The following is a 27,029-nucleotide window of genomic DNA, read 5'->3' on the forward strand; positions in this document are numbered from 1 at the left end:
TATTTAATACTGTACTGGAAGTCAGTAAGTCACAATTGGTTGAAAGGAAAAAGTAAAGCACTTTTATTTGTAAATAGAAACTATATAGAAAATGCAAAATAACCTACAAATAAGGTATTAAAGAGTGAATTATCAGTTTGTTCATTAGATTCCACATATAAGTGAAATCATATGGTATTTGTCTTTCTCTGACTGACTCATGGACATGGGCAATAGTGTGGTGATTACATAGAGGAGAAAAGTATAAGGGAGTTAAATGGTAATGGAAAAAACAATATAATTTAAAAAAATAAAGCAGATGAATCACTTTACTGAAAACTTAGATTCTTATGGGTTAGCTGTAACACTTACCCTAGTCCTTCCCCAAATGCCTACATACATGTAATCCAATAAATATCTTTTACTACATAAAAAGAAAGTGAATTATCAGTATCACTGGATACAACACCAATTTTTAAAAATCAGCTAATGTAAAAAACACTAAAAACAACTATGGTACATATACATAATGGAATATTACACAGCTGTAAAAAGAAGAAATTTTTACCCTTTGCAATAGCATGGATGAACCTGGACAGCATCATGCTAAGGGAAATTAGCCAGAGAAAGACAAATACCATATAATGTCACTCATATGTGGAATCTAATGAACAAACTGTACTAACAAGCAAAATAGAAATAGACTCATAGACAGACAGCAGGCTGACCACCCCAGAAAGGGGGGAGGGGAGGGAGTTAAGGAAAATAGACATGGACAACAGTGTGGTGATTGTGGGGGAAGGGAGGTATAAGGGAGATAAATGATAATAGAAAAAATACAACTTATTATTTAAAAAAAGAAAAAAAGGGCCTAAAAAATGGTTGCTGAATTTACCCATGTTTTTGGAGTAGGATATATAGAATGAAGCTTTAATATTTAGACTGAAAATGAATCTTAATGTTTGACTCACTGACCAAAAATTGTATATTAATAGATTCATAAATAACAATTAACCCTTATGTCACACTTTATAAAATGTTGAAAAAATGTTTTCCACAGCTATTGAATTCTTCAGCAAGTGAATGACATCCATTCCAATTGACCAGAATACTGGGAACACACTCTGTATGCAATAAATGTATATGGGCTTGATCTCATTAAAAAAAAAAAAAGAAGAAGAAATAAAAAACACTATATATAAGCTGAAGCTTTTCTATAGAAGTCAGGCTTACTTCTTCTGTATAATTAATGATACTCTCATCATTGTGTTCAAATTAACAGGAATAGTCCTCTGATTACTAAGTAGAAAATGTTTATTTACTTGACCTAATTATAATTAATAACAAGAGGTTTTAACACTGTAAATTGATCTAAGGGAAAGATGCAAACTGATTCTCTCTACATGGCTTTGGTCTCTTTATCTTATTTGGAAACCTTCACATGGGGTTGGGAGCAGGAACTATAAATGAAGCTACATTTGCAGTGGGCAGAACAGCCTAAGAAAAAGGGGAAAATAAAAGATAAAGAAAAAGTAGGGGGACGAGGGTGGAGCAGAGAGTGAGGAGAAAATCTCTGTTAAGAAATGTCTGTGAGAATCTTTGTTAAGAGTGAACAGAAAATCTCTGTTACGACTTTAGACCATACCTCATGCAGATTTATACTATAAGGTACACATGGCTAGGTAGGTGAGAACTCAAGCCATGAAGCAACTCTACTTAGTAAGAGCTAAAATTTTTTATTTCTTATTACTAAGCTAAAGTGAAGTGTCTTCCTTGGTTTGGACTCCCTCAGAAGCAGACTTGATTCGAGGATTCAGGTCCAAGTAGTTGCTCTGCAAGACCCACTGGGAGGGGGAATCAGAAGTGATCTAGGGAAAGCAGTCAAGAATGCGTTATGAAGCCGGTTACCCTAAGATGGGCAACCAGAGCATCATCCTACTGGAGAATTCTGGTAGATGGTGTGGAACATGACTTGTTACCCCACCTAAAGGATGAGAAAAATGAGGTTTTTATCCATCAACTCCTCATCCATCACTGGTTGAAAGCCTTTCTGAAGGCATTCATTAACATTCTGGCATTTCTGGCTTGCCCTGCACATAGGCCAAGCGTGTCTCTATGGCAAGAAAGCTCTCAGGCAGAAAGTCATAGATGTAAGCAGAGAGCATGGAGATAAATGTTAACAGACATATGGTTAGGACACTAAGAACATCCACTACAGTGTCTCCTATCCAAAAGATGAATTAATTCTTTGTCTCCCTCCTCTTTCCATTTAAATATTAATTTCTAAATTCTCTATTCCCTTCTCCACCTAACCTTAATTCACTTTCCCACTGAAATCTTACTTATCCCTGCCTTCTGCAAAAGGTAGGAATGAGTAGGTTTTAGGTTATTATGATCTCTTAATGCCAACTTCAAGAAAATGTCTTTCTGGCCTACAGAAAAAGAGGCAGGTTGTAAGTAATAGTATATTCATGAGGAGCCTTCGAACATACTGAACATAATGTTATACTGGAGCACAGCCATGCTCATCTGTTTACATACTGTCTATGGCTGCTTTCAAGATGTAACAACAGAGTAGAATAACTGCAACAGAGACCATACTGCTTGCAAAGCCAAAAGTATTTAGTATCTGCCTCTTTACAAAATAAGTTTGCTGACCCCTCACCCTATCAAGCAGTCTCATATGTGAATAACTGGATTCCCAGAAGGAAATAAAACACTGGGTTTGAAATAATATTTGAGGAAATAAAGGCCAAAATATGCCAAACAAAAATTAACATCACACAGATGTAAGAAGTTCAATGAACCAAGCATGGAATATACACACAAAAAATATTTAAGCACAGTACAGACTAATTACTAAAAATCAAAGACAAAGAAGAAAATCTTAAAAGCATCCAGAAGTAACTCTGGTTCCAGTATGATGGCATTAACCCAAATACAGTCTATCTTTCCCACTGTTGACAACTAAAAACAAAACAAAAAAAAAGAAAAGAGAAAGGAAGGAAGGAAGGGAGAGAGGGAGGCAGGGAAGGGAGGAAAAGAAGGAGGGGGAGGGGGAAGAAGAGAGAGAATTACTTGAAAACTCCGGGAAGGAAAAAAAAAAAAAAAAAAAGCAGATTGAGGAGGGGAGAAACTTGGAAAAATGACCCACAGTTAGTGAGCTTCCCATTCTGGTTATTTTTCTCCTTTTTCTAACAGCTTTGCCTGAAGTCCAGGAAGCAACCATTGCATTGAAGCAACAATCCAGAAATTAAAACTCCAAAAGAAACCCTATTTTCTGGCCACAGATTTGGGGGAAGTAGCTCCTGCCAGCTGAAGAAAGTGGAAGAAATTCTGGAAAGGAGAAAGATGGAGAAAGGAATTCCCTAATTCTGTATATAAACCAACACACAGTCTCAGGCTTACTGTGGAGCTGTACAGGTGTGGCACAGACCCATACGAACACAGCAAAGGCTCTGAGAATTGAACTGAGAGACCTCAGTCACCACCCACAGAAGGCAAGACCAAATTCGCCATCTGAACCTAAGTGGGTTGATGGTCTGCTAAAAGGAACAACAAAAATCAACATTCTCCAGAGAATTATGATACGCCCCAGTGTTTATAAAATATACCATTCACAATGTCCAAGATCCAATTCAAATTCTCCTGATGCAAAACTCAAGAAAAATGTGATCAATTTCAAGGAAAGAAACAATTAACAGGTGCTAACCCTGAGATGATCCAAATGCTGTAATTCTCCAACAATACTAAAGCAACTACCGTAAGAATGCTCCATTAAAGGCAAACACACTTGAATTGAACGGAAAAAAGTTCTCAGAAGACAAAGAGAAATTATTTTAAAAATGAACCAAATGCAAAATTTGAAACTGGACAATATGTGAAATAAAACAATTTGCTGGATGGGCTCAATAAGACAATGGAAATGACAGTGAAAGAGGTCTGCAAACCAACATATGGATCAATAAAAGTTATCCGATCTGAATAGCAAAGAGAAAAAATATAAACGAAAGGAAAAATGAACAGTAAGAGACTTGTGGAACAATCTCAAAAGTTTTATCGTGTTATTGGAATCTTGAAAGGAAGAAAAACATACCAGGGCAGAATATTTTAAGAAATAATGGCAGAAAGCATCCCCAATTTGATGAAAGGCAAATTTCCAGATTCAAGAAACTGAGCATCTCCAAAGAGGATAAAACTCAAAACAAAATGACTTGACAGATTAAATCGAACTGCTAAAAACCAAAACCAAAATATTCTTGAAAGCAGACAGAGAGAGATGGCATACTACAGAGAGGGAAACATGACCAAGTTACTAAAAGTTCCTCATCAGAAATCGTAGTGGTGAAAAGATGCTGCAACATCATTAAAACTGTGAAAGGAAACAAGTGTCTCCTGAGAATCCTATATCCACCTAAAATATCTTTTAGGAATAAAAGCCAAATAAAGCCATTCTCAGATGAAGACAAACAGAGTTTGTTTCTGCAAGAATTGCTGAAGTAAGTAATTTAGGCTGAAAGGAAATGTAGCATCTTCAGGAATGAAGGAAGAACAACAGAGATAATAAAAGTAAACATAAAACACTACTCTTTTCCTTTAAGTTCTTTAAAACAAATATGACTGTTGACAGGAAAAACTATAAGTGTATGTTGAGGTTTTCCAAGTATGTAGCCGTAACACTTGAAACCTGTAACATAAAGGGAGGACGGGCAGCAGAAGGAAAGTAAAGGATCTATTTGACTGCAAGGTTTCTCCATTTTCAATGATGCAGTACAATAGTAAATCTAAATAGACTGTGAAAGGTTTTCAATATAAATAAATGTAAACCCTCAAACATTAAAAAACAAAAAGAAAGCCAAAAAGCCTTCATATATAAATATAAATTATGTAAACATAAATCCTTAGGGCATTACAAAAAAAAGATAAAGCTAAAAAGGCCAACAGATATATTAAAACAGGATACTAAAATAAAATTCAAAAGGCAAAAAAAGAGGAAGAGAGGAACAAAAAAAAAAGAGGAAAAGAGAAGACAATTAAATGGTAAACTTAAAGCCAATGATATCAATAATTAATTACATGAAGTATTAATAGTCTAAACTCTCCAAATAAAAAGCGAAGATTGACAAAGTGGACTAAAAAAAAAAAAAAGCAGCAAAATCCTAACACATGTTGCCCAAAGGCTAGAAACTTTAAATATCAAAATGCAGATAGGTCAAAAGTAAAATAATATGCAAACAGTAAGCATAAGATTGGAGAGGCTACTTTGGCATTGGGTACAGTAAGTTCAAGACAACAAGTATTACTGGAAATAAAGACAAGTGTCATAATGAAATTTTTAAAAATTCACCAGGAAGTTTTAACAAATATAAATGTACCTGTACCTATGAGCAAAGCCCCAAAATACATAAAGCAAAACTGGCAAAATTAAAGGGACAAATATAAATGCACAGTTACAGTGGAATATTTTTACTACCCCTCTCTCTGCAACTGGTAGAACTAAACAAAAAACTGGTACAGACATAAAAGATCCAAACAACATTATCAGCCAACTTTAATTACTGACACACATCTCAGCATGCAAAAGTGAAAAATACACATTGTTTTCAAGTGCACATGGTACCATCAACCAAGGCAGATCGTGTATATATCCTGGAAGATAAAGCGTGTCTCAACAAATTTTAAAAAGATCAAAATCACACATGTGCATTATAAAGTAATAACTAACAGTAATAAAAATAAGGAAACCCCAGATATCTGATGGTTAAATAAAATAATTATAATAAATACATGGAGCAGAGCTGAAATTACAAAGAAAATTCAAAAATATTTTACACAGAATGGTAAAGAATACAGGGTGCTCAAAAGTAGGTTTAGAGTTGTACCAATGGAAAATAATACAGCCCTGGCTGGAGGGGTTCAGTGGATTAAGCACCAACCTGCAAACCAAAAGGTCACCAGTTCAATTCCCAGTCAGGGCACATGCCCAGGTTGCGAGGTTCCCAGTTGGGGGTGTGCGAAAGGCAACCAGCAGACACCTCTCGCACCAATATTTCTCTCCCTCTCTTCCTCCCTCCCTTCCCCCCTCTCTAAAAATAAATAAATAAAATCTTTAAAAAAATAAGTTGTCAAAACCTTTACAAAAAAGAAAATAATACAGTAAGTAATAAATAACAGTATAAAAATAAACTCTGTGTCTCATGTACTCACAACTGTAAACCTACTTTTGCCCCACCCTGTACAGAGAGCATCAAAATTCGTGGGATGCAACTACAGCAGTGCTTAGATGAAATTTCAGAGCTTTAAATACTTACGTTACAAGCAATGAAAAATCTAAAATCAATGACAGTGAGTTAAGATTCTAAGAAACTAGAAAAAATTGCAAAGCTAGCTCAAAGTAGAAGTAAACTATAATGAAAGAAAAGTTAATAAAATAGAAGATCAATAATAGAGAATACATAAAATTGACAAATTTCTAACTAGGCTGACCAAGGAAAAAAGAGAAAACTCCCCAACAGAAGGAATGAAAAAGAAAAGCACCACAGATCCCGCAGACATTAAAGGATAAGAAAAGAATGTTATGAATGACTTTGTGCCAAAAATTTCAACAATTTAGATGAAATGATAAAATGGTAAATCTCTGCACCCCCCCCACAAGAAATACAGGTTACCAAAACTGACATGAGAAATAACAAAAAAATCTGAATATCCTTATATCTATTAAAGAAACTGAATTTGTCAAAACTTCCCTAAGCGGAAATTCCAGGACCAGATGGTGTCCCTGGTGAATTCTAGCAAATATCAAGAAGAAATAAGACCAATCTCATGCAAACTTTTTTAAAATACAGGAGAGGGGATTACTATCCAACTCATTTCATAAGACAAAGATAACTATAACACTAAAACCTAACAAAGATATTACCAAAAACAAACAAAAAATATTATAGGCCAATATACTTAATAAATATACACCCAAAAATTGCTAACAAAATATTAGCAAGTCAAATTTAACAATGCATCACATACAAGAAGGTTTTATCCCAGGAATGTAAGGTTGACTTATTCAAAAATTGATTTTCTTCTTTTTCCTTCTCTTAATATATTATCATTTCAATAAATGCAGAAAAAGCATTTGGCAAAATTCAAAACACATTTATAATAAAAACTATCAGCAAGGAAGGAATAGTAAAGAACTTCCTCAAACTGGTAACGGGCATCAAAACATCTGTAGCTTGCATCATAATTAATACTGAAAGACTAATTTGTAATTGTTTCTCCTTCAAATTAGGAACAAGAAAGAAATTTTCACTACTTCTATTCAGCATTGTAATGGAAGTTCTTATAATTAAAATAAAGGTGGGGGAGTGCAGGGGTATCTGGAAATCAGAAAGAACGAGAATATGATTATACAGAACATCCCCAAAAGCCTACAAAACAACTATTAGAATTAATCCACAGCATTCACTATAGACCACCTATTACACTAGGATTCCCTTGCTTCAAATAATGCTCCTTCAGAATTCTGGTTAATCCCACTCCCCAGAGAAACTTTCCAGAGGAAGTAAAGCAAGACAAAATACAAACCCCACACACAATGGTTTCAGGCCAAAACTTATAGTCACAACCTCTTCTTTGCTAGCCATTCTAGATTCCCTCCATATTTGCTAGCATTTCTGCTAGCCCAGGGGGCTGTTTTCGTGAAGTAGTCATCAGGCCTTTCTCATATCCATCCACCATCACAACTGGATAAGGAAGTATCAAGAGACACCTAATAAATCACCCATGTGTCAAACCCCCCTGCCCTACTGTGGAGCAGTAGCCCTGCTTCCTCCAGATAATTAGGTACATCATCCCTGTCAAAATGGTGACTCCCATCCTTGGAAATGAAATGCCAAGTCCTGGCTGTAGCCGTGCTTTAAACCGTACAGGATTCTTGTATCTTCTATTGGAAATGATCCCTTTCTGAGAACCAGGGCCTTTTAATCCGTGGTGCTCACAGCTATAGGAAAGGGAAGCATGAATTCCCCAGTGGATCACTGAGAGTGATGCTGAGTGGAACCACTCCTATTTCCGTGTGTTCTTTCTACTGGGAACACTGGAGGATGGGACCTCATCTCTGCACACTATCCTGTCTAACCTCCAGGGCATCATCATCAGTTGTGCCACCAGAAGACTATTCTGCTGCTCTATTGTTAAAAGCTTGCAAGTGGAGTGATGCACGATGGGAAAATGGATCCTCCTTTGCTATATATAATAGTAGGTCTCTTACTCTGAAAAGCTGTTATGTAGACCTTGTGCTGGTAGATCAAGTATTCTGTAAGCCCTCAATTAGTGGCACTGGCTGAGCTCCTGCAAGCTGGAAAGGCAAATTTATACTTAGAGTATGTGTCAAATCCAGTCAAAATGAATCACAGTCCTTAACAGAACATAGGACAGCATGGCTACTGTCAGGCTGGACATTCAGCAATTCAGCTGCTACATCAGGATTGATAAATAAAAGTCCGTTAGTAGGCCCGTGCACAGCCAACACCAGTAATTTTTCCACAACACCCGCAGGCCAAAAGAAATACCTAACAGCAGTGTTAAGTAGTTAGATCCATATAATAAGAATTTACATTCTAACAGCTTAGCCATTTGAAAAAAGAAATCACATAAATTCAAAGAAAAATAGTTTTATTTCATTCTTAGATAAGTACAATGACTTTAAAATATTAGGACATGTGCAGCCTCTGGGCCCTGCACAACTTCTCTAACTTGGAGTCAGACCAAACATGCCACACCCCTTTCCTGTTCCACACCGATTTTTGTGCGGTGCTTGATTTGTATTACAGCAACTACCAGAAACTTTTTGAAAAGACATGACATCCTCAAAAGGAATGCAGCATGAGCTAATGTCAAAAATGTGAACTACCTCACCTCAAACGAGTACTTTGCAACAGATACTGCTGTGTTTCCTTTGAAATTCTGGAATATCCCATGGCATTCATGTGTGTCTGCTGTGGTGTTCTGGGGTGTCTCAGTGCACAGTTTGAGGTTCTGTGTGTGTGCACACACAAGCACTACATGGTAGTCCCTTTCCTCTTAGCAGACTAGCACTGCCTAATAGGTTTTCTTGTAACTTACCTCTAATTACTGGTTTGATGATAGCAGTAGGGAAGAGAAGAGAAGATGGGGGTAGTAGGAGCAGTATAGTCTTCAAGTAACTACTCTCTAATCAGAGGAAGGCCACTTCTGCAAGGCCAGAGAGCTTGGGAGAATTTGGGGCTTCAAAGATTTTATGTGCATCAACTCTGATGTCCCATTCTAAGAGTCAGGGCCCCATTCCTTTCCTATCACAGCACAGACCTGCTAAGACTTCAACTGACCCAGGAGCTCTGCTACACTTAAAATTAAGTCTAGGGCCTACTCCTTAGCTTCTTCTTTCTTCCTACTGCAGAAGATGAGTTTCTTTACATAATGCTAAAGAAATTACCTAACTTTCTCATTTTGCCCCCAATAACCTTCAGCCTTTCATTGTCTGTCTTCAATCTATCAATGTCACCCACCAACAGACGTCTATCACACTGTCCTTGTAATTAATAATTTTCTAAAACCTCTCAAAAGCCTAAGATATTGTACCCACCGGTACACTTCCTTCTACAGGAATCTCATTGGAATGAGATTCAGCACCTGTGAAAGTTTTAACAGTTGACCAGCTACAGGGCGTGCCAAAGGTTATCAGTATTAGTGCTCCATCTACATAACCAGTAGAGGGTTCACACTGCTGGCCAGCCAGCAGATAATCTAGCCTCCAAATTCCATGTCAAAGTCCATTCCTCAGACTACTCCTGGTACCACAGTTGTCTTAGGTTAGGTTCCCCAGGAAAGACACTCTGAAATGGAGATTTGCACACCCTAAGTTTACTGAAGAATGCCCTCCAAATCAACAACTGTGGGACAGTGAAGGAAGTAAAACTAAACAGAGAAAGGAGATGAACTGCAATGCAATCACAGGATGGCCTCAGACAATCCCATGGGGAGCTCTGGAGTTGGAACCTTCAAAATTATCCTGTCTTAGTATAAAACAGCCAGGTATTTACATCCTCACGTAACCAGGTTTTGGATACTAGCTGATCCTGAAAAACAAGCACGACTTTGAGGAAAGCAGCTCTGCTGGCTAAGGGAAGGGCCTGCAGGGGGACATGGAGACAATCAGCTTTAGCTGCCAATATTCACAGCAGCTAAGTGTACCTGTACCTTAACAGAGATATCCAGGTGGTGAACCACAGCACCCACGACCTCACTACTGGACTATTATACCAATTTGGCTAATGAAGGGAGAGAATTAAGCATTTACCCTGCTTTCTTAGGAGAAGCTACAGTTCATCGCCAGCTGATGAGGGAAAACATTTCTTTGCAGAACAGAAACCAGTCAATAAACATAGAAGAAATAACAGAATTATAAAAACCATCATTTTGAAACCCCTAATAAAATTATTGACTCAGACAAAGATTCTCAAAGGATGCTGAACTGATTAGGTGAAAGATATACACAGTGTGCAAAAGTTATTATCCATGATTACTTGCTTACTGTAAATGGAAAAGGCACACATTTAAAGAAAAGAGATCTAATGGGCACCATCTTACCCAAGTAATTAGACTGAGCAGTATTAAACAGTGAGACAACCGGAAAGCCTCTGATAGCTTCAGCCAACACCTGGATGGGATGCAATATGCAGTACCCGTGACTACATACAAAATATGATTGCTAAAAAATGTTTAACCAACACCTAATGAAGCTTTAAAGCCTAACTTCCATTTACAGAAAATACAGGGAGGGGAGATACAGAAATTAATAGTATGTGGGGTCCCACACTTAAGTAGCCAGATTTATAAGACATTCTAGAAAAGGTAAAATATTGGTGACAAAACTGATCTGTGGTGGCCAGAGGTTAGAGGTAGGAGGAAGGATTTAATAAACTTAATCTGTACTTGATTGTGGTGATGGTTCTTAAGACCCTCCAAATGGGAACTTTTAAAAGGGCAAATTTTATACTCAAAGAAGAACTAATACCTATCCTTCTCAAACTATTCCAAAAAATTCAAAAAGAGGGAAGACTCCCAAACTCTTTTTACGAGGCCAGTATTATCATAATTCCAAAACCAGGTTAAGACACAACAAAGTAAATTAAAGGCTAATGTCTCTGATGAACATAGTTGCTAAAATCCTCAACAAAATATTGACAACCTGGATCCAGCAATACATTAAACAGACCATACACCACAATCAAGTGGAATTTATCCCAGGGACACAAGGATGGTATAACATTCACAAATCAATAAATGTAGGCATCACATAAACAAAATGAAAGACAAAAACCACATGATCATTATCAATAGATGCTGAAAAAGCATTTGATAAAATTTAGCACCCATTTATGGTAAAAAACACTCAGCAAAGTGATAATACAGGGAGCATACGTCAACATGTTAAAGGCCACACATGAGAAACCTATTGCTAACATCATACTCAATGAGCAAAAACTAAAAGCATTTCCCTTAAGATCAGGAACAAGACAAGGGTGCCCACTTTCACAACTCATATTCAACATAGTACTGGAAGTTCTAGCCATAGTGAATAGGCAAGAAAAAGAAATAAAAAGCATCCAAATTGGAAGGGAGAAAGTAAAACTGTCATTATTCACAGACAATCTGATAGTGTAGATAAAAAAACCCTATAGTCTCTACCAAAAAACTAATCGACCTAATAAATGAATTCAGCAAAGTAGTGGGATACAAAGTCAATATTCAGAAATCGATGGCATTCTTGTATACCAACAATGAATTACCAGAAAGAGAAACCAAGAAAAAAATCCCATTTACTAAATAGCAACAAGAAAAATAAAGTACCTAGAAATAAATTTAACCAAGGAAGTAAAAGACCTGTACTCAGAAAACTACAGAATACTGAAGAAAGAAATTGAGGAAGATAAAAATAAATGGAAGCATGTACCATGTTCATGGGTTGGGAGAATTTACATCATTAAAATGTCCATACCCAAAGTAATCTACAGATTCAATGTCATTCCTATTACAATACCAATGGCATATTTCATAGATCTGGAACAAATATTCCAAATATTTATATGGAACCAAAAAAGACCCTGAATAGCCTCAGAAATCCTGAGAAAGAAGAACAAAGTTGGAGGGATCACTACATCTGGTATCAAACTATACTACATGGCCACTGTAATCAAGACAGTCTGGCACTGGCATAAGAACAGACACACAGATGAATGGAACAGAACAGAGCGCCCAGAATAAACCCAAGTCTCTATGGTCACTTAATATTTGACAAAGGGGGCAGGAGCCTACAATGGAGGAAAAACAGTCTCTTCAATAAATGGTGTTGGGAGAACAGGACTGGTACATAAAAAAAACGAAACTAGACCACCAACTTACATACACAAGAATACATAAGAATAAACTCAAAATGGATAAAGGACTTAAATATGAGTCATAACACCATAAAAGTCCTAGAGGAAAACATAGGCAGTGAAATTTCAGACATCCCACATAGCAGTATTTTTGCCAATGTATCTCCTAGGGCAAGGGAAATAAAGGAAAAAATAAACAATCATCACTACATCAAATTAAAAAGTTTCTGCACAGCTAAAGAAACCATCATCAAAATGAAAAAGGAACCAACTATATGGGAGAACATATTTACCAATGATACATCAGACAAGGGTTTCATCTCCAAAATATATAAAGAACTTATATGACGCAACACCAAGAAGACAAACAACCCAATTAAAAAATAGGCAAAAGACCTAAGTAGGCACTTCTCCAAAGAAGACATACAGATGGCCCGTAGAAATATGAAAAAATGCTCAATATCTCTAGCCATCAGAGAGATGCAAATTAAAAACACAGTGAGGTATCACCTCACATGGGTCAGAATGGCCATCATTAATAAATCAACAAACAAGTGCTGGTGAGGATGTGGAGAAAAGGGAACCCTAGTGCACTGTTGGTGGGAATGGAGACTGGTGCACTCATTGTGGAAAACAGTATGGAATTTCCTCAAAAAACTAAAAACGGAACTGCCATAATTATGACCCAGCGATTCCACTGCTGGGAATATATCCTAGGAATCCTGAAACACCAGTTCAAAGAACTTATGCACCCCACTGTTCATAGCAGTGCTATGTACAATAGCCAAGTGTTGGAAACAGCCTAAGTGCCCATCAGTAGATGACTGGATTAAAAAACTATGGTACATTTACACAGTGGAAAACTACACAGCAGAAAGAAAGAAGTCCTACTTTTTGTGACAGCATGGATGGTACTGGAGACTATTATGCTATGGAAAATAAGCCAGTGAAAGACAAATACCATATGACCTCCCTCATAACTGGAATCTAATGAACAAAATATATTAACAAGAAAAATAGAACCAGAGACATGAAACCATGGATTAGCTATGGAAGGGGAGGAGGGAGGAGGTGAATGGGGGAAGGGGAAAGGATTAGTCAAAGAATATGAATGAATGACTTATGGACATGGATAAGGGAGAGCAGATTGACTGCGAGCAAGAGGGTAGAGGGGCGCAAAAGGTAAAAAAACTGGGACAACTGCAATGGAATAAACAATAATAAATAAATAAGGGCGAATTTTGCCTTATGTAAATTAAATTCAATTAACTGTACCCCTCCTCCAAAAACCTGCTTATTCTGTTTTTGAATAAAATAGTGAGACTATTATGATTTTTTAAACAAATTATCTTAAAGCACAAAAGTGCTTTAAATTAACATTTTTATTTACTTTTAAGCCCAAAGGGAAGATTTTCTGTTATCTTAAGCTAAGAGAGTAATTCATTTTATATTTCAACTTACCAATATGACAACAGAATAGTTTTTGTGTTAACATGTTTTGATATCAGACCCCATAGATATAACAGCCAATTGAAACAAATTACTACCTATCTATCTATATATATATATATACACACACACACACATACACATATACTGATTCAATCCCATATCACTTCCTAGAACACTCACTTCTAAGATAATCTCTTCATTGCTCAAAAACATCAGTGTCTACTGAATAAAACATAATTCTTACTTTGCTGTTCAAGTTTCCCTGCCTTTTGGCCACAGCTGCCATTTCCAGAATGCTTTCCTACTAGTCTCCCTTTAGCACCTACATTCTAGCTCTAACAGAATTCTTACCATTACCTACACACAAACTGTGCTTTCTTCTTGCTCATGCTTTTCACCCAGCCTTTCTCTTTGTCATAATACACTATGCTTTCTTAGTGATTTCATTTAACACTTGTATCAGTGCCTGACTTTGTATCTTTCACCTTCATCCACACAATAAACTTAAGTGTAGAAACTTTATCTTATAAATCTTCCTAGGGCCAAAGGTTAGCACCAAGTAGTAATCCCTAAACCTTTGTTGGATTAATTTACTTAACCTTTTACAACCAAAATCCCATGCATCTGAAAGATGGGCTCAAGCACCATTTTTAACAACAAAAAGATAAAGCAGTTGAAGGAACTGAGTTTAGCTTTAAAAAAAAAACACAACCCCCCGCTTTTAAGCATAATCTCCTCTATTGTTTCCACTAACAGTGTTCTACTGCTTCAACCCTAACTCCTCTTTATCTCCCACTCTATCAATTCCCTCCTGGCATCACTTTCCTGTTTTAACATATGGTCAATCAGTATCACCAAAAAGTCCACTTTCTTTTCTTTCTTTGACTTTCCATCACACTTTAACTTTGGGGGGGGGGCAGGTGAGGAGGGTGCAGTGAAGAAGAAAACTACATTCAATGCAAAATAGCTCAACTGTGATAGAACACAGCTGTAAAAAAGCCCTGGGGCCAAGCCCCTCTCAGACAGCTCTGCTCTGCTCCTGCTGGTACACTGTACACTGCACTGGTCTGCCCCACTCCATGAGATGGTCTGCTTCACTCTGTTCCAGGGGGACATCCTCAGTATTTCAGCTCAGACAGGGAGACACACTCTGTATTCTTCAGCAGAAAGGAAAATTGCACTTGAAAGGAGCTGGCTTAAGTTGACAGGAGTCTCCACCCCTGCCCCTGATTAGTCCATGCTCAGGCAAATGAGGACTCCAAATTCCCACAGTTTGATTGGTCCAAAAGGCACTATCCTGATTAGTCAGAATAGAACTGTTTGATTGGTCAGAGCTGTGCAACTCTGATTAGATGGGGAAAGCCTCAATCTTATTGGTTGGAATAGGCTTCCAAGGAACCTTTGCAAAGGCTGGCTCAGATGGCAGGAACACAATACAGGCAGGCAGTTTAGCACAGAAGCAGGCAGATCAGCCCAGGCTTCTCCATGAAGGAGGGCAATTTGCATGAGAAGTCCCTGGGCAGAGATGACCGCTAGGCTCTGCTGTTTTGTTTTGTTTTAATTTGAGCCCACACTTCGTCTTCGAATCAACTCAACTATTAGTTTTTCCATTTCTCTCTTGAATGGAAAAACTTACAATATCATGCTGACTGGAATTTTAAATATGTGGTTTTAATCATCATCATCATCATCATCATCATCATCATCATAACAGCAGCAGCAGCTAATTTACTAAGCACTTACCATGTACAGGCACAATGTCCTTTTAATACTGATCAGGTTACAAGTAAAGAAACAGACAAAGGAATGCTTTGCCCAATTTAAGACAGAAAAAGGTAGAACCAGAATTTGAACTAAGGCAGTCTGCCTTCAGAGCAGATTTCACCACAGTGCTATGGTTTTTCCCAAGCGAAACATTATACTGCCATTCACACACAGAACTGATCAAACATGCCTTTATCCATTTCCTGTCCCTTCCCTTTCCCCAACTGAATGTTCTAATTTTGATTGGCTCATTCATACAAAATATATTTATTCAGTCACTGAATAAATGAAATAGTTATTTCCACATTCAACACAGTCATTGAGACAAAAAACAAAAGAGCAAGACATGATCCTTACCTTCTCTTTACGTCTCCAAACTCCATATGCCCTCTCACTGAGCAGAAATCAATAATTAATAATGAATAGCACTTAACGTGCCAAGCACTTTACATATATGGATTCATTTAATCTACAAAACTAATCCTCATTATTATCATCTCCATTCTACATACAAGAAAACAAAGGGCTAAACAAAAGCAAAGTAAACAAGTGGGACTACAACAAACTAAAAAGCTTTTGCATAGCAAAGAAAACCATCAACAAAACGCAAAGGCAACCTGCAGAATGAGAGAAAATATTCGCAAATCATATATCTGTTAAGGGGATATCCAAAATATATATACTTATACACACATGATTCAATAACAGAAACAATCCAATTAATGAATTCTAAAGAAGATATGCATATGGCCAACAGGAATACAGAAAGGTGTTTCGTGTTTCCACATCACTAATCATCAGGAAAATGCAAATCAAAATCACAATGAGATATCTATCACCTCACATCTGTTAGAATGGCTGTTACCAAAATAGACAAGAGATAACTTGTCTCTTGGGTGAGGATGTGGAGAAAAAGGAACCCTTATGCACTATTGATGGGACTATAAATTGGTACAGCCACTATGGAAAACAGTACAGAGGTTCCTCAAAAAATTAAAAATAGAACTACCACATGATCCAGCAATTCTACTTCTGGGTATTTATCCAAAAGGAAACTGAAACACTAATTCAAAAACATCTACACCAGAGGTGTCAAACTCATTTTCACTGGGGGCCGCATCAGTCTCACAGTTGCCTTCAAAGGGCCGAATATAATTTTAGGACTGTATAAATGTAAGTACTCCTTAAATAGGGGCAAGGAGCTTGGCACTGCCGCCTGGTAGAAACAAGGTGCTGGGCCAGATAAAACAAGGTGGAGGGCCGAATTCACCCCAAGGGCCTTGTGTTTGTCACCTGTGATCTAACTCAAAAAGACACCTGCCCTCACATTCTTTGCAGCATTAACTAGAATAGCCAAGACATGAAAGCAACCCTAAGTGCCCATCAACAGATGAATGGATAAAGAAAAGATGGTGTTTATATACAGTGAAATATTATTCAGCCATAAAAAAGAAGAAAATCTTGTCTTCTGCAACACCATAAATAGATCTTAAGGGCATGATTCTACATAAAGTAAGTCAGACAGAGAACAACAAATACTGTCTGGTCTCACTTATATATGAAATCTAAAAAAACAAATACCAAACTCATAAATAACAGAGAACAGATAATGGAGAACAGTTGCCAGAGGAGGGTGGGGAGTGGGCCAAGGTGGGGAGATTGGGCAAAATGGGTGAAGACAGTCAAAAGGTATAAACTTTCAGTTATAAAATAAATAAGTCATGGAGATGCAATGTACAGCATAGTGACTATAGTTAATAATACAGTACTATATACAGGGTGGGGCAAAAGTAGGTTTATAGTGTGAGTACGTGAAAGTTTATTCTTGTTGTTATTTATTATTATATTATTTTCCATGTGAATAACTGTAAACCTTCTTTTGCCCCACCCTGTATTTGAAAGTGCTGAGAATAAATCATAAAAGTTTTCATCACAAGAAAAAAATTTTAACTGTATGTGGTAGGTATGCATGTTAATTAGACTTATTGTGGTGAATTAGTTCACAATATACACAAAAGTGGAATTATTATGTTGTGCACCTGGAACTAATATAATGTTATATGCCAATTACATCTCAATTTTTTTTAATTAAAAAAAACCCTGAGGCACAGAAGTTATGTAACATACCCAAAGTCACACAGCTGAAACATGGGAGAGCCCAGATTTAAAACTGGTGGACCTTCAGAATCTAAGGTGTTACCCACTTCACCAGAATGCCATCAAAGTCATTAATTCCATTAGGCGTGCATCCCTCAACTTCTCTACTGTACCCTTAAAACGTAATCCACAGTAATTAATTCACTCAACACTGACTGATAACTAACTTGCCTTGTTTTGTTCCTTAAACACAAGCCTATTCTCACCTCAAAGCCTTTATTACAATTTCCTGAAAGACTCTTCCTTCTAGATCTGCCTTCCCATCATGACAATTCAACTTAAATATCAACTCCCAAAGAGATCTGTCCTGACCACCACTTACAACAGCCTCCCTGCACTACAAATTGTCCATCACATGAAACTGGTCTTATTTTCTTCACAGTTACGTATCACTACCCATTATTATCAGTTGTTTACTTCTCCCCACTAGAATGGAAGCTCCAGGAGGGTAGAGACCTTGTCTATCTTGCTCATTGCTTTATCTTCTGCACCTAAACCAGTGCCTGGCTCACAGTAGGCACTTGATATTTACAGAATGGATGCCAAATATTGTGCTAGATATTTGGATTACCAAAATAAACAGGATATAATTCTTACCCTCAATATACCCCTAGTTTTTGTATTTACAAATACTTACTTCCTCCCCTTGCCTATTAAAGAAAAACTAGCTCCTAACTTTTTCAATGGCTAACTTCTCCACCTGTTATCTTAAAACAGTCCCTGAGATCCCCCTCTCACTTCTATAATTTCTCCTTCTCCACTCACTGATAACCCAGTAATCTCCCCATAACCTCAACATATCCTACTGAATCCTCACCACCTCTCTCTACTATGACCACTTAGGCAAAAGTCATCAGTAACCTGGAAAGTGTTCTCACTTTCTTCAGCATTTAACACTGCCGTGGCCTTTCAATCCACTTTCTTAGGACTAATATCTCTTTCTTAGGTGCTAACATTTCATGGGTCTCTTCAATCCACTTTATTAGGACTAATCTCTCTTTCTTAGGTGCCAATATTTCATGGGTCTCTTAATATTTTTATCTTTTTAAAGCTACCTATATTGTCTCCTTTCTCTCATACTTTAAATGTATGCTCACTAGAGCTTCATCTTCTCTTCTTGCTCCATTCCATCTCTGAAACTCCTCATCTGCTCCTCTAACTCAGTTAGTACTCCTATACAAATAATATTCATTCAGTGCCTAAATCCCAACTCCACTTTCCCCATCATATTTAATAAGAAAAAGTGATTGAATTTTTAAGCAAAGTCTCAATAAAGAATAGTTGTGGGCTAAGACTTAGAAAAAATTATGTGAGTGATAGTAAATAAGATGTTCTGAACAGGCAGTAGAAGGTAATATTATACAACTTGAGGCTGGTTTCCATGAGTGCTTCTTAAAATATTTGAACTAATTGTTCATTAATTTTAACTGACAGCTTGTACAAAATTGGGCCAAAGAGTAAAAATCATTCACAAATTTTATACATGTGGTTAATCTATATTAATTTTGTTCTAACTATATAGAAATTGTATTATTATACAAGTATATTAGTTAAAAAGTTAAAGTAGGATTTATACCAGTCACAAGTTATTCCTGGGTTAGTGAAAAAGTTAATTTAGTTTTTTCCATACAATGGCTCTAGTAGCCCTTAGTTGTCTCTAACTTCATTAAAAAAATTTTGTTAGATTGTGTTGTGACAGCTGTCATATTAGCACACATTTTTTAAAAACATCAAAATTGGTGAATTTTTGTGCAGCCATTTAATATTGAAGATCGAAGAAGATACCCAACATTTTTAGAGTATTATGATTTATTATTTCAAGAAACGTAAAAATGCGACTGAAATGCAAAAAAAGATTTGTGCGGTGTATGAAGAAGGTGCTTGTGACCGATCAAACATGTCAAAGGTGGTTTGTGAAGTTTCTTGGAACTACTGACATTTTGGCCAAATAATTATTTTGCTGTGGGCCTCTCTTATGCATTGGAAGATGGTTAGCAGCACTCCTGGCCTCTACCCACTAGAAGTCAATAGCGGGAGGTAGTGGACATACTCAAAATATCTAAATCAATAAAGTTATTGGTGAAAATGAAAAATTTTATTTTATTTTACGAAAAAAACTAAACGAACTTTTTGGCCAACCCAATATATGTTGGGAAATAATATACAAAGTAAATTCAAATCTTTTGACAGGGCTTTGTAAAGTTGTACCTGCAGTGCCGTAATTTAAAGACTCGTGGCTCAAAATTATATACTAATTATCAGAGCAAACTGTCTAATGAGGTTGTGTGCTAGTTTCAAAAACATTAGCAAGAAACAGACTTGTGCCGCTGTGGCCTTCAGCTTGGATAGCAAAAGGTAGTTCTACACATTTAAATCCTTATGATAAAACTACTCATGTGCCCAGTACTGTACTCAATTACAAATATGAGAAGTGTGAACAATGCTCCACCTTTAAAACTCTCTGCAACAGACAAAGCCACAGTAACTACTGGTGAAACTCCAAATACCTGACTTACAGCCTACCGCGCTTTCATAATGGGAGAAAATGACATCTGTTATTGCCTAACAAACTGCACATTCAATAAATACACTAAACTATGTAATATTCTAACAAAATCCTACGATGCTTCCCCGTTTCCCCCATGTATTTCTAGAAGCTTGAGAAAAATGATGCCAACTCCCAAATACTACTGTCAAAACCAAGCTGGTGAAACACGTCGGTCACCATCCTCCAAGGTGTGTGGCATGTAAGGGTATGGAAAAGAAAACAGAAAAGCAAAAAAGACACCCACATTTTAAGAAAAAGAAAATGAAAGTGATTTAATATCTCCTACATCAAGGAAGCTGAAGGAGCAGTGAGCCCAGGAAGAGAGCTAGGAGCTACTCACATTTTCTGGTTGGTGGCAGCTGAACACCACCAGCTGTCTTATTTTGAAGTTCTTCAGCATTCCCCTTTTCCCCACTAAACCCCCTCTACTCTGAAGCCTCTGAGCAGCAGTGGAAACAGAACACAAGATAAAGGGAAATGGCTAATGGGGACATCAAAACACAAGAGCAGCTCCAACCACATTTCTAGAAGACCCGTTATCAAAGCACAGCGCTAAAGATCTGAATCAGATACCTTTCCCGTCCACGTAAGTCTCCATCTGCAACCCTTTTGCTTAATTCTCTTAAATGGAAACCCCATGCCTTACCCAACTGCCTGATTACCTAAAAATCCGTCATGTATAGATACATGAATATAAATATATATGAATATATATGTACATAAATGCATATACATACACGAGTATATATGAATAGGCACACATATAAAAATTATCCTTAACCTACACCATTCCACCACTAAGTGAAAGGTAGATTTGGTAGATTTTTTTCAGGGGATTTGGAAAAGGGAGGATGGAGTGTCATGGGCGATGAGGATGAGAAATACTTGCAAATACTATTGCGACAGACCCTGGAAACGCCACTGCCCCCACCACTCCTGCAAATTCTCTTCATGCAGTACCCTCTCACCCTTTACCCATCCCTCCTCCTTCATCAACAATACACACACGTGTCATAAAAGACTCGCACCATCACCTTTTCTGAAACATCACACGCTACCCTCCCACCCTCGCTAACCACCCACAAAGACACACACTAAGGGCAGAAACTGCTGCCACCGCACCCTCCTATCTCAATTGTTTCTATTATACACCATCAAGCGCTTGCAGAAAGGTAGCTCAGTAAGTAAGTACGCAGACACACACGAGCACACGGGCGCGCGTGCCGCATGGGGCGCAAGGACAGGCACGCGGAGACGCACCTGGAGGCCGAGTGTCCAGCGCTGCTGCCCCCCGGGTCCCTGTCACTGAGCGCAGCTGTGTAAATCCTCCGGTAGCGGTCGGCCAGGGCCCGGCCTGACAGCAGCAGCTGGTAGTGACCCCGGGAGTCCGCGGCGGGCAGCCCCAGCCCCAGCCCCGCAGCAGACACGGACCCCTCGGGAACCGGCATGAACAGCGCCCCCGGCGCCGAGAAGGAAGAGACGGTGGCGGCGGGGAAGAATCCGTCCCCGCCGGCCCCCGAGGAGGCGGCGGCGGGGGAGGCAGTGGCTGCGCACATCATCATCCTCGCCGCTGCTGCCGGGTCCCCCCGGGCCGGGCAGGCAGACAGGCGCGCGCACACACAGCCCCTTTCCAACGACGACGGCTCCGGCGGTGGCCTCTCGCTCCAGCAACCAGGAAACTACAAAGACAGCAACGGCCTCCTCCTCCTCCTCCTTTTCCTTCTCCCCACTGCACGGCCCTCGCCGCTACTGGGGCCACTCATCCAACCCCGCCACCTCGGGAGCGAGAGGAGGAGGCGGTGCCGCCGCTGCCGCCGCCGCTCTCACCGCCCGGACTACCCGCAATGGGAAGCTGCCGGCTGAACTGGGCATGCGCCACTCCTTGCACATGCTCAGTAACCCCAGTCTGTTTCCCTCCCCACCCCCTCTCCGCCACCACTCCCTCTGCCTCAGGGCTTTGGGTGTGGGGCAGTGAGCCATCCGGAATCTGAAAGATATCCACTTCTCCGGGTTTTACAAGCAGCTTGAGGAAGAGTAGGCAGGCTGTCAGCTTCAAGCACTGGGCTTCAGGTAATGGGTTCCCTTCAGGTGGGACAACTGGGACCTGAAAGGGAGCGGGAATGTGCCCACGCCAGAGTATGAGTTGTCCCTACTCCTTGTACCTTTCCCCAAAGTGTGTGCTGCCTACAGGAAGATTTTGCATGAATAGTGCTGGTTAATTAAGAATTCCAAGCAGAGAGGGCCAGATGGATTCGGAGTCCCTTTGGTGATGTTACTTTGGATTTTTTTTTGTCATTAGGAGTTGTCTATTTAAATTAGCTTTTACTTACAAAAGACAGATAGTAAATTAGTGCATTCTTCTCTTTCTATGAAAGTAGAGTTCACAGTTATGAGAGTATTCACAAGCCAGAGTCATTCCTAAATTTTTGTTCTCAACCTTTAATTCAGAGCCAAATCCTAAAGGATTTATACTTTTCTTAACTAGTCTTCTGTTGACTCCACACTCCCTCTAAAAGTGCACTTTTATCTATTGAGAGTGGTCATGTAATTGCTTATCTTTTTCTGCCCAGACTTACATTACCGACGACAGTTCTTGATAATGACCTAAAACTATAATTGTGACTATGTCTGTATAACATTTGTCATATCTACCAAAGATCTTATCATTGTTATCTATAAAATGTAACATTTGCTGAGTCTCCTGTTCCAAGCTATTCGACTAACCCCTTCTAAGTAAATGCTCTAGAACTATATTTGCCAATGCACCCTGATTATAGTTTTATCCTTTTGACTCTCAAGTTGAAGAGTATAAGTTTATACTCCTGACAAAATCACTGTGTCCTGTCCTCCCAGTACTATGTTCTTTATCTACCTACTAGCTTTTCTGTCTGTGTCTCTAATCTGAATCTCCTTATCTCAAAAAAAAAAAAAAAGAAAGAAAGAAAGAAAACCGGGCAGGGGGAGGAGGAAGTGGTGAAGAAATGCATTTTATCTGGGGTTTTACATGATAGATGTATCTCATTTTGATTTGGAAAAAAAAAAGAGTTCCATTATTTTTTTTCTTTTGTTTCCCTTGCCTGGGGACATATATCCAATAAAAAATTTCTACAAGCAATATCTGAGATTTTTCTGCCTAGGTTTTCTTCTAGGATTAACTATTGGGTCTAACATTTAAGTCTTTGATCCATTTTGAATTTATTCTTGTGTGTGGTGTAAGAAGGTGGTCTAGTTTCATTTTTCTGCACATATCTGTCCAATTTTCCCAACACCATTTATTAAATAAACTCTCTCTAGCCCATTGTATGTGCTTGCTTCCTCTGTCAAATATTGACTATAAAGGTGTGGGTTTATTTCTGGGCTCTCTACTCTGTTCCGTTGATATATGTGTCTGTTCTTATGCCAGTGCCATGCTGTTTTGACCATCAACAAAATAAAAAGACAACCCACAGAATGGGAGAACATATTTGCTGATACATCTGATAAGGGGTTAATATCCAAAATGTATAAAGTAGTTCCAAAAAAACAAACAACCCAATGAAAAAATGTGCAAAGGACCAGAGAGACGCTTCTCCAAAGAGGACATAGAGATGGCCAATAGACTTATGAAAAGAGCTCAATGTCTCTAATCATCAGAGAAATACAAATTAAAACCACAATGAGATACCATCTCACACCTGTCAGAATGGCTATCGTCAAGAGACAACAATTGCTGGCAAGGCTGTGGAGAAAGGAGAACCCTTGTGCACTGTTGGTGGAAATGCAGACTGGTGCAGCCACTGTGGAAAACAGTATGGAGACACCTCAAAAAATTGAAAATGGATCTGCCTTTTGACCCAGTAATCCCACTTCTGGGACTATATCCAAAGGAATCCGAAACACTAATTAGAACATAAGCACCCCTATGTTCATTGCAGCGTTATTTACAATCACCAAGAAATGGAAGCAGTGCAAGTGTCCATCAGTAGATGAGTGGATAAAATAACTATGGGACATTTACACAATGGAATTCTACTTGGCCATAAAAAAGAAGAAAATTTTACCCTTTGCAACAATATGGATGGATCTGGAGAACATTATGCCAAGTGAAATAAGCCAGTCAGAGAAAGACAAATACCATGATTTCACTTAATATGTGGACTCTAATGAACAAACTGAACTAACAAGCAAAACAGAGACAGACTCATAGATAGAGAGCATATAACAGCTAGTGGGGTGGGGGTGGGTTAGGGGGTGGAGTGATTGAGCAAAAAGGAAAAAGGCTCATGGATAGGAGGTTATAAAGGGACTAATGGGAATGGGAAAAAATTCAATAAAGATTAAATTTTTTTAAAAAGACAGCCAGAAGTAAGATAATGAAAACATAGGGACAAAGGACAGGCATGGGGAATAATAGGACATTCACACAGTGAGAAGCCATGTGAAACAATTTTTGTCTTGTTTCTTCAACTATCCTATACGCTCCTTCAGAACTTCTTATTTACCTTTGTGTATTCGTCAGCTCCTAGTCTAGAACCTTGCACATAGCAAGTATCCAGTAAGTATTTGCTAGGCTAATACCTGTTCTGAAGAGTTACAGGCTTAGTGTTAAATAGGACGCCTGCTTTGCCAACCCTGGGATGAGAGCCAAGACACATGTATAGAGGCATCTAAAGGCTGGTGGAATTAAATGCTTGAATGGGTAGGAGCTGCTGTAAGGGCTCATTGTTGTTTCAAGACTCAAGGAAGTAGCCAAAGACTCTGACAGACTAGGATTTGGATCCTAACTCTGCTACTTGTATGTCTTTGGGCCAGTTTTGACCTCTGAATAATGGTCAAAATAATACTACCTGAGATTATGGGAGGACTTAAGCACCTGGGATGTCCATCTGGGCACAGGCAATTTGCAAGTAGTAGCACAGAAAACAAAGCATTCTAGACACTTTTCAAAAGGATGAGTATGGTGTCTGAGTCCCACGTTACATTGCCAAATCCTAGCACAGGCTCTAGCCCTAATCAGGAGGGAAACATATTTTGGTTGGATGGATGGATGAGTGCACAGAGAAACATTTCCAGTTTAGGCTTAGGTGGTGGCATGTGCAATCATTGCCCATTTACAGTTTCTAGTGGGGACTGAACCCCGCCCCAGGAGCTGCACTGGTCTCCAGTTCTTCCCACTCCTTCCTTAATTTCCCTTAGGTCTTTACCAAACCCTCTGGTCCCAGACAGGCCCTTTTTTGAGCCTCTGGGTACACACAAAACCCGGTAACTGGATAATTTCCTAAAGAACCCGTTGTCACTGCGCGGAGCCAACCAGGCGTGCGCAGAAGCGCACACATGCTCACTTAGGTAGCTTACCGAGAGTGGCGTTTCTGTTGCGGTTGGCAGCGTTTCCTTCCACGGCAGCGGCCGCTCTACTCTAAATTGATAGCCAATGCAGCATTTTCTCTCCTCCTCCTCTTCCTGCCTCCGCAATGTGCATTCCCCGGTCACTGCCAACCGCTACAGCTACTGCCTTGGCAGCTGAGCACCTTGGAAGGCTCCCCTGGGGTGGTGGGGAATGGGGCGCAGGCTGGGAAGGAAAGGACGTTTGGAGTCACCCTTAATTCCACTGGCAAGGGGGCACGAAGGGGAGGGTGGTTCCCAAGGCAAGTCGCGAGGGTCACCTGAACCATCCTTGCTGACAAGAGATGTGGATTTCTTGAAATGTGCAAAGCCAGCGTCCCCTCCCGCCAATTTTGTGCACTCTACTACTCAATACCTTACAGTGCTGTTTTCTTTTTCGGGGGGGGGGGGGGGGGCAGGGGGCGGTTCTGGTTATTCAGGGAAATATGCAGAACGAAAGAATTTAAAGGGCTTTGCTTTTGAATTTCCAGTCCCACTGAGTGCGGCTCCTGTACTTTCAGCGCTGCCATCTTAGCTTTATCTTCTGGCCAGGCTGGGCGTGTGTGCGCATTTGTGTGAGGGAGCCTAGAGGCGTGGAGGAGAGTGGAAGGAGCGCTGGGCGGATTGGGTGTTAGAATTGGCTAGAGAGGAGTTCAGGGCACAATCGCCCTCAAAGAATAACATTGAATTAAGGCAAATCCTGGTTTTAACCATCTTATTAATGAAACACAGTGTAGCAATTTGCAATCTTTGGGTTGATATTATATTCATTTCTCAAAAGCATCTCTCTTGTCTATGATCATATAAGATTATGGCTGCATCTTTCATTGGTATGTATGGTCACGGACTTTGTGTCACTCTTTACATTGTAATTGCGAACCTGCGACTATAATGTTCTAAAATCCTTACAGGTTTATATATTTTGTACTCTGTTTCTTTAAAGGTATGTTTTTTGGTTGATTTTTACAGAAGGCCGTCAGCATTGATGTATTAAAAAACAAGGCAGAAAAAATGAAGTGTATGTAACAGCACAATGACTGATGTTGTTAGTTTCATTTTAAAGGTTAATATTGTATTCATGCTTCAAGATTACAAACACAGGAAGCATGTATATTATCAGGAACATCTAGACTGCTGAAAATGCTGTGGTCAAGACTATGAGTTGTTTCCCCGATTTGTACAATGACGTATTGGAGCATTAAAAAACAAAACTGGTAGTTGAGAGCATTTTATAGCAAACTAGGTAGGTAAAAACAATTTGGAAGAAAAATATGCTCAAGCCTGAAGAGTGAAGAAATGCTTCACACTATTAAGTAATCTTTGTTTTTTAAGGACTATAGGCTTCTGGATCCTTG

General features: G+C 38.9%; 2 protein-coding genes across 15 annotated transcripts in view; both read right to left on the reverse strand.

Annotated features, from left to right (window-relative positions):
- MYCBP2 (MYC binding protein 2) overlaps positions 1–22,006 on the reverse strand; it is a 262,323-nt gene extending 240,317 nt beyond the window's left edge. For all 14 annotated transcript variants that reach the window (XM_045201677.3, XM_045201639.3, XM_024568966.4 and 11 more), the window contains exon 1: positions 21,574–22,006. In XM_045201677.3, coding sequence (XP_045057612.2) covers positions 21,574–21,875 — 302 coding nt within the window. In that variant the 5' untranslated portion in view covers positions 21,876–22,006. The remainder of the gene's footprint in view (positions 1–21,573) is intronic.
- On the reverse strand, positions 21,993–22,149 carry LOC128779852 (uncharacterized). The gene has a single exon (XM_071220158.1). The coding sequence runs from the start codon at positions 22,074–22,076 to the stop codon at positions 21,993–21,995; it is 84 nt and encodes a 27-aa protein (XP_071076259.1). The 5' UTR covers positions 22,077–22,149.
- Positions 22,150–27,029: the final 4,880 nt, after the last annotated feature.

This window comes from Desmodus rotundus, chromosome 13 (genome assembly GCF_022682495.2).
Source record: "Desmodus rotundus isolate HL8 chromosome 13, HLdesRot8A.1, whole genome shotgun sequence".
Lineage (NCBI taxonomy): Eukaryota > Metazoa > Chordata > Mammalia > Chiroptera > Phyllostomidae > Desmodus > Desmodus rotundus.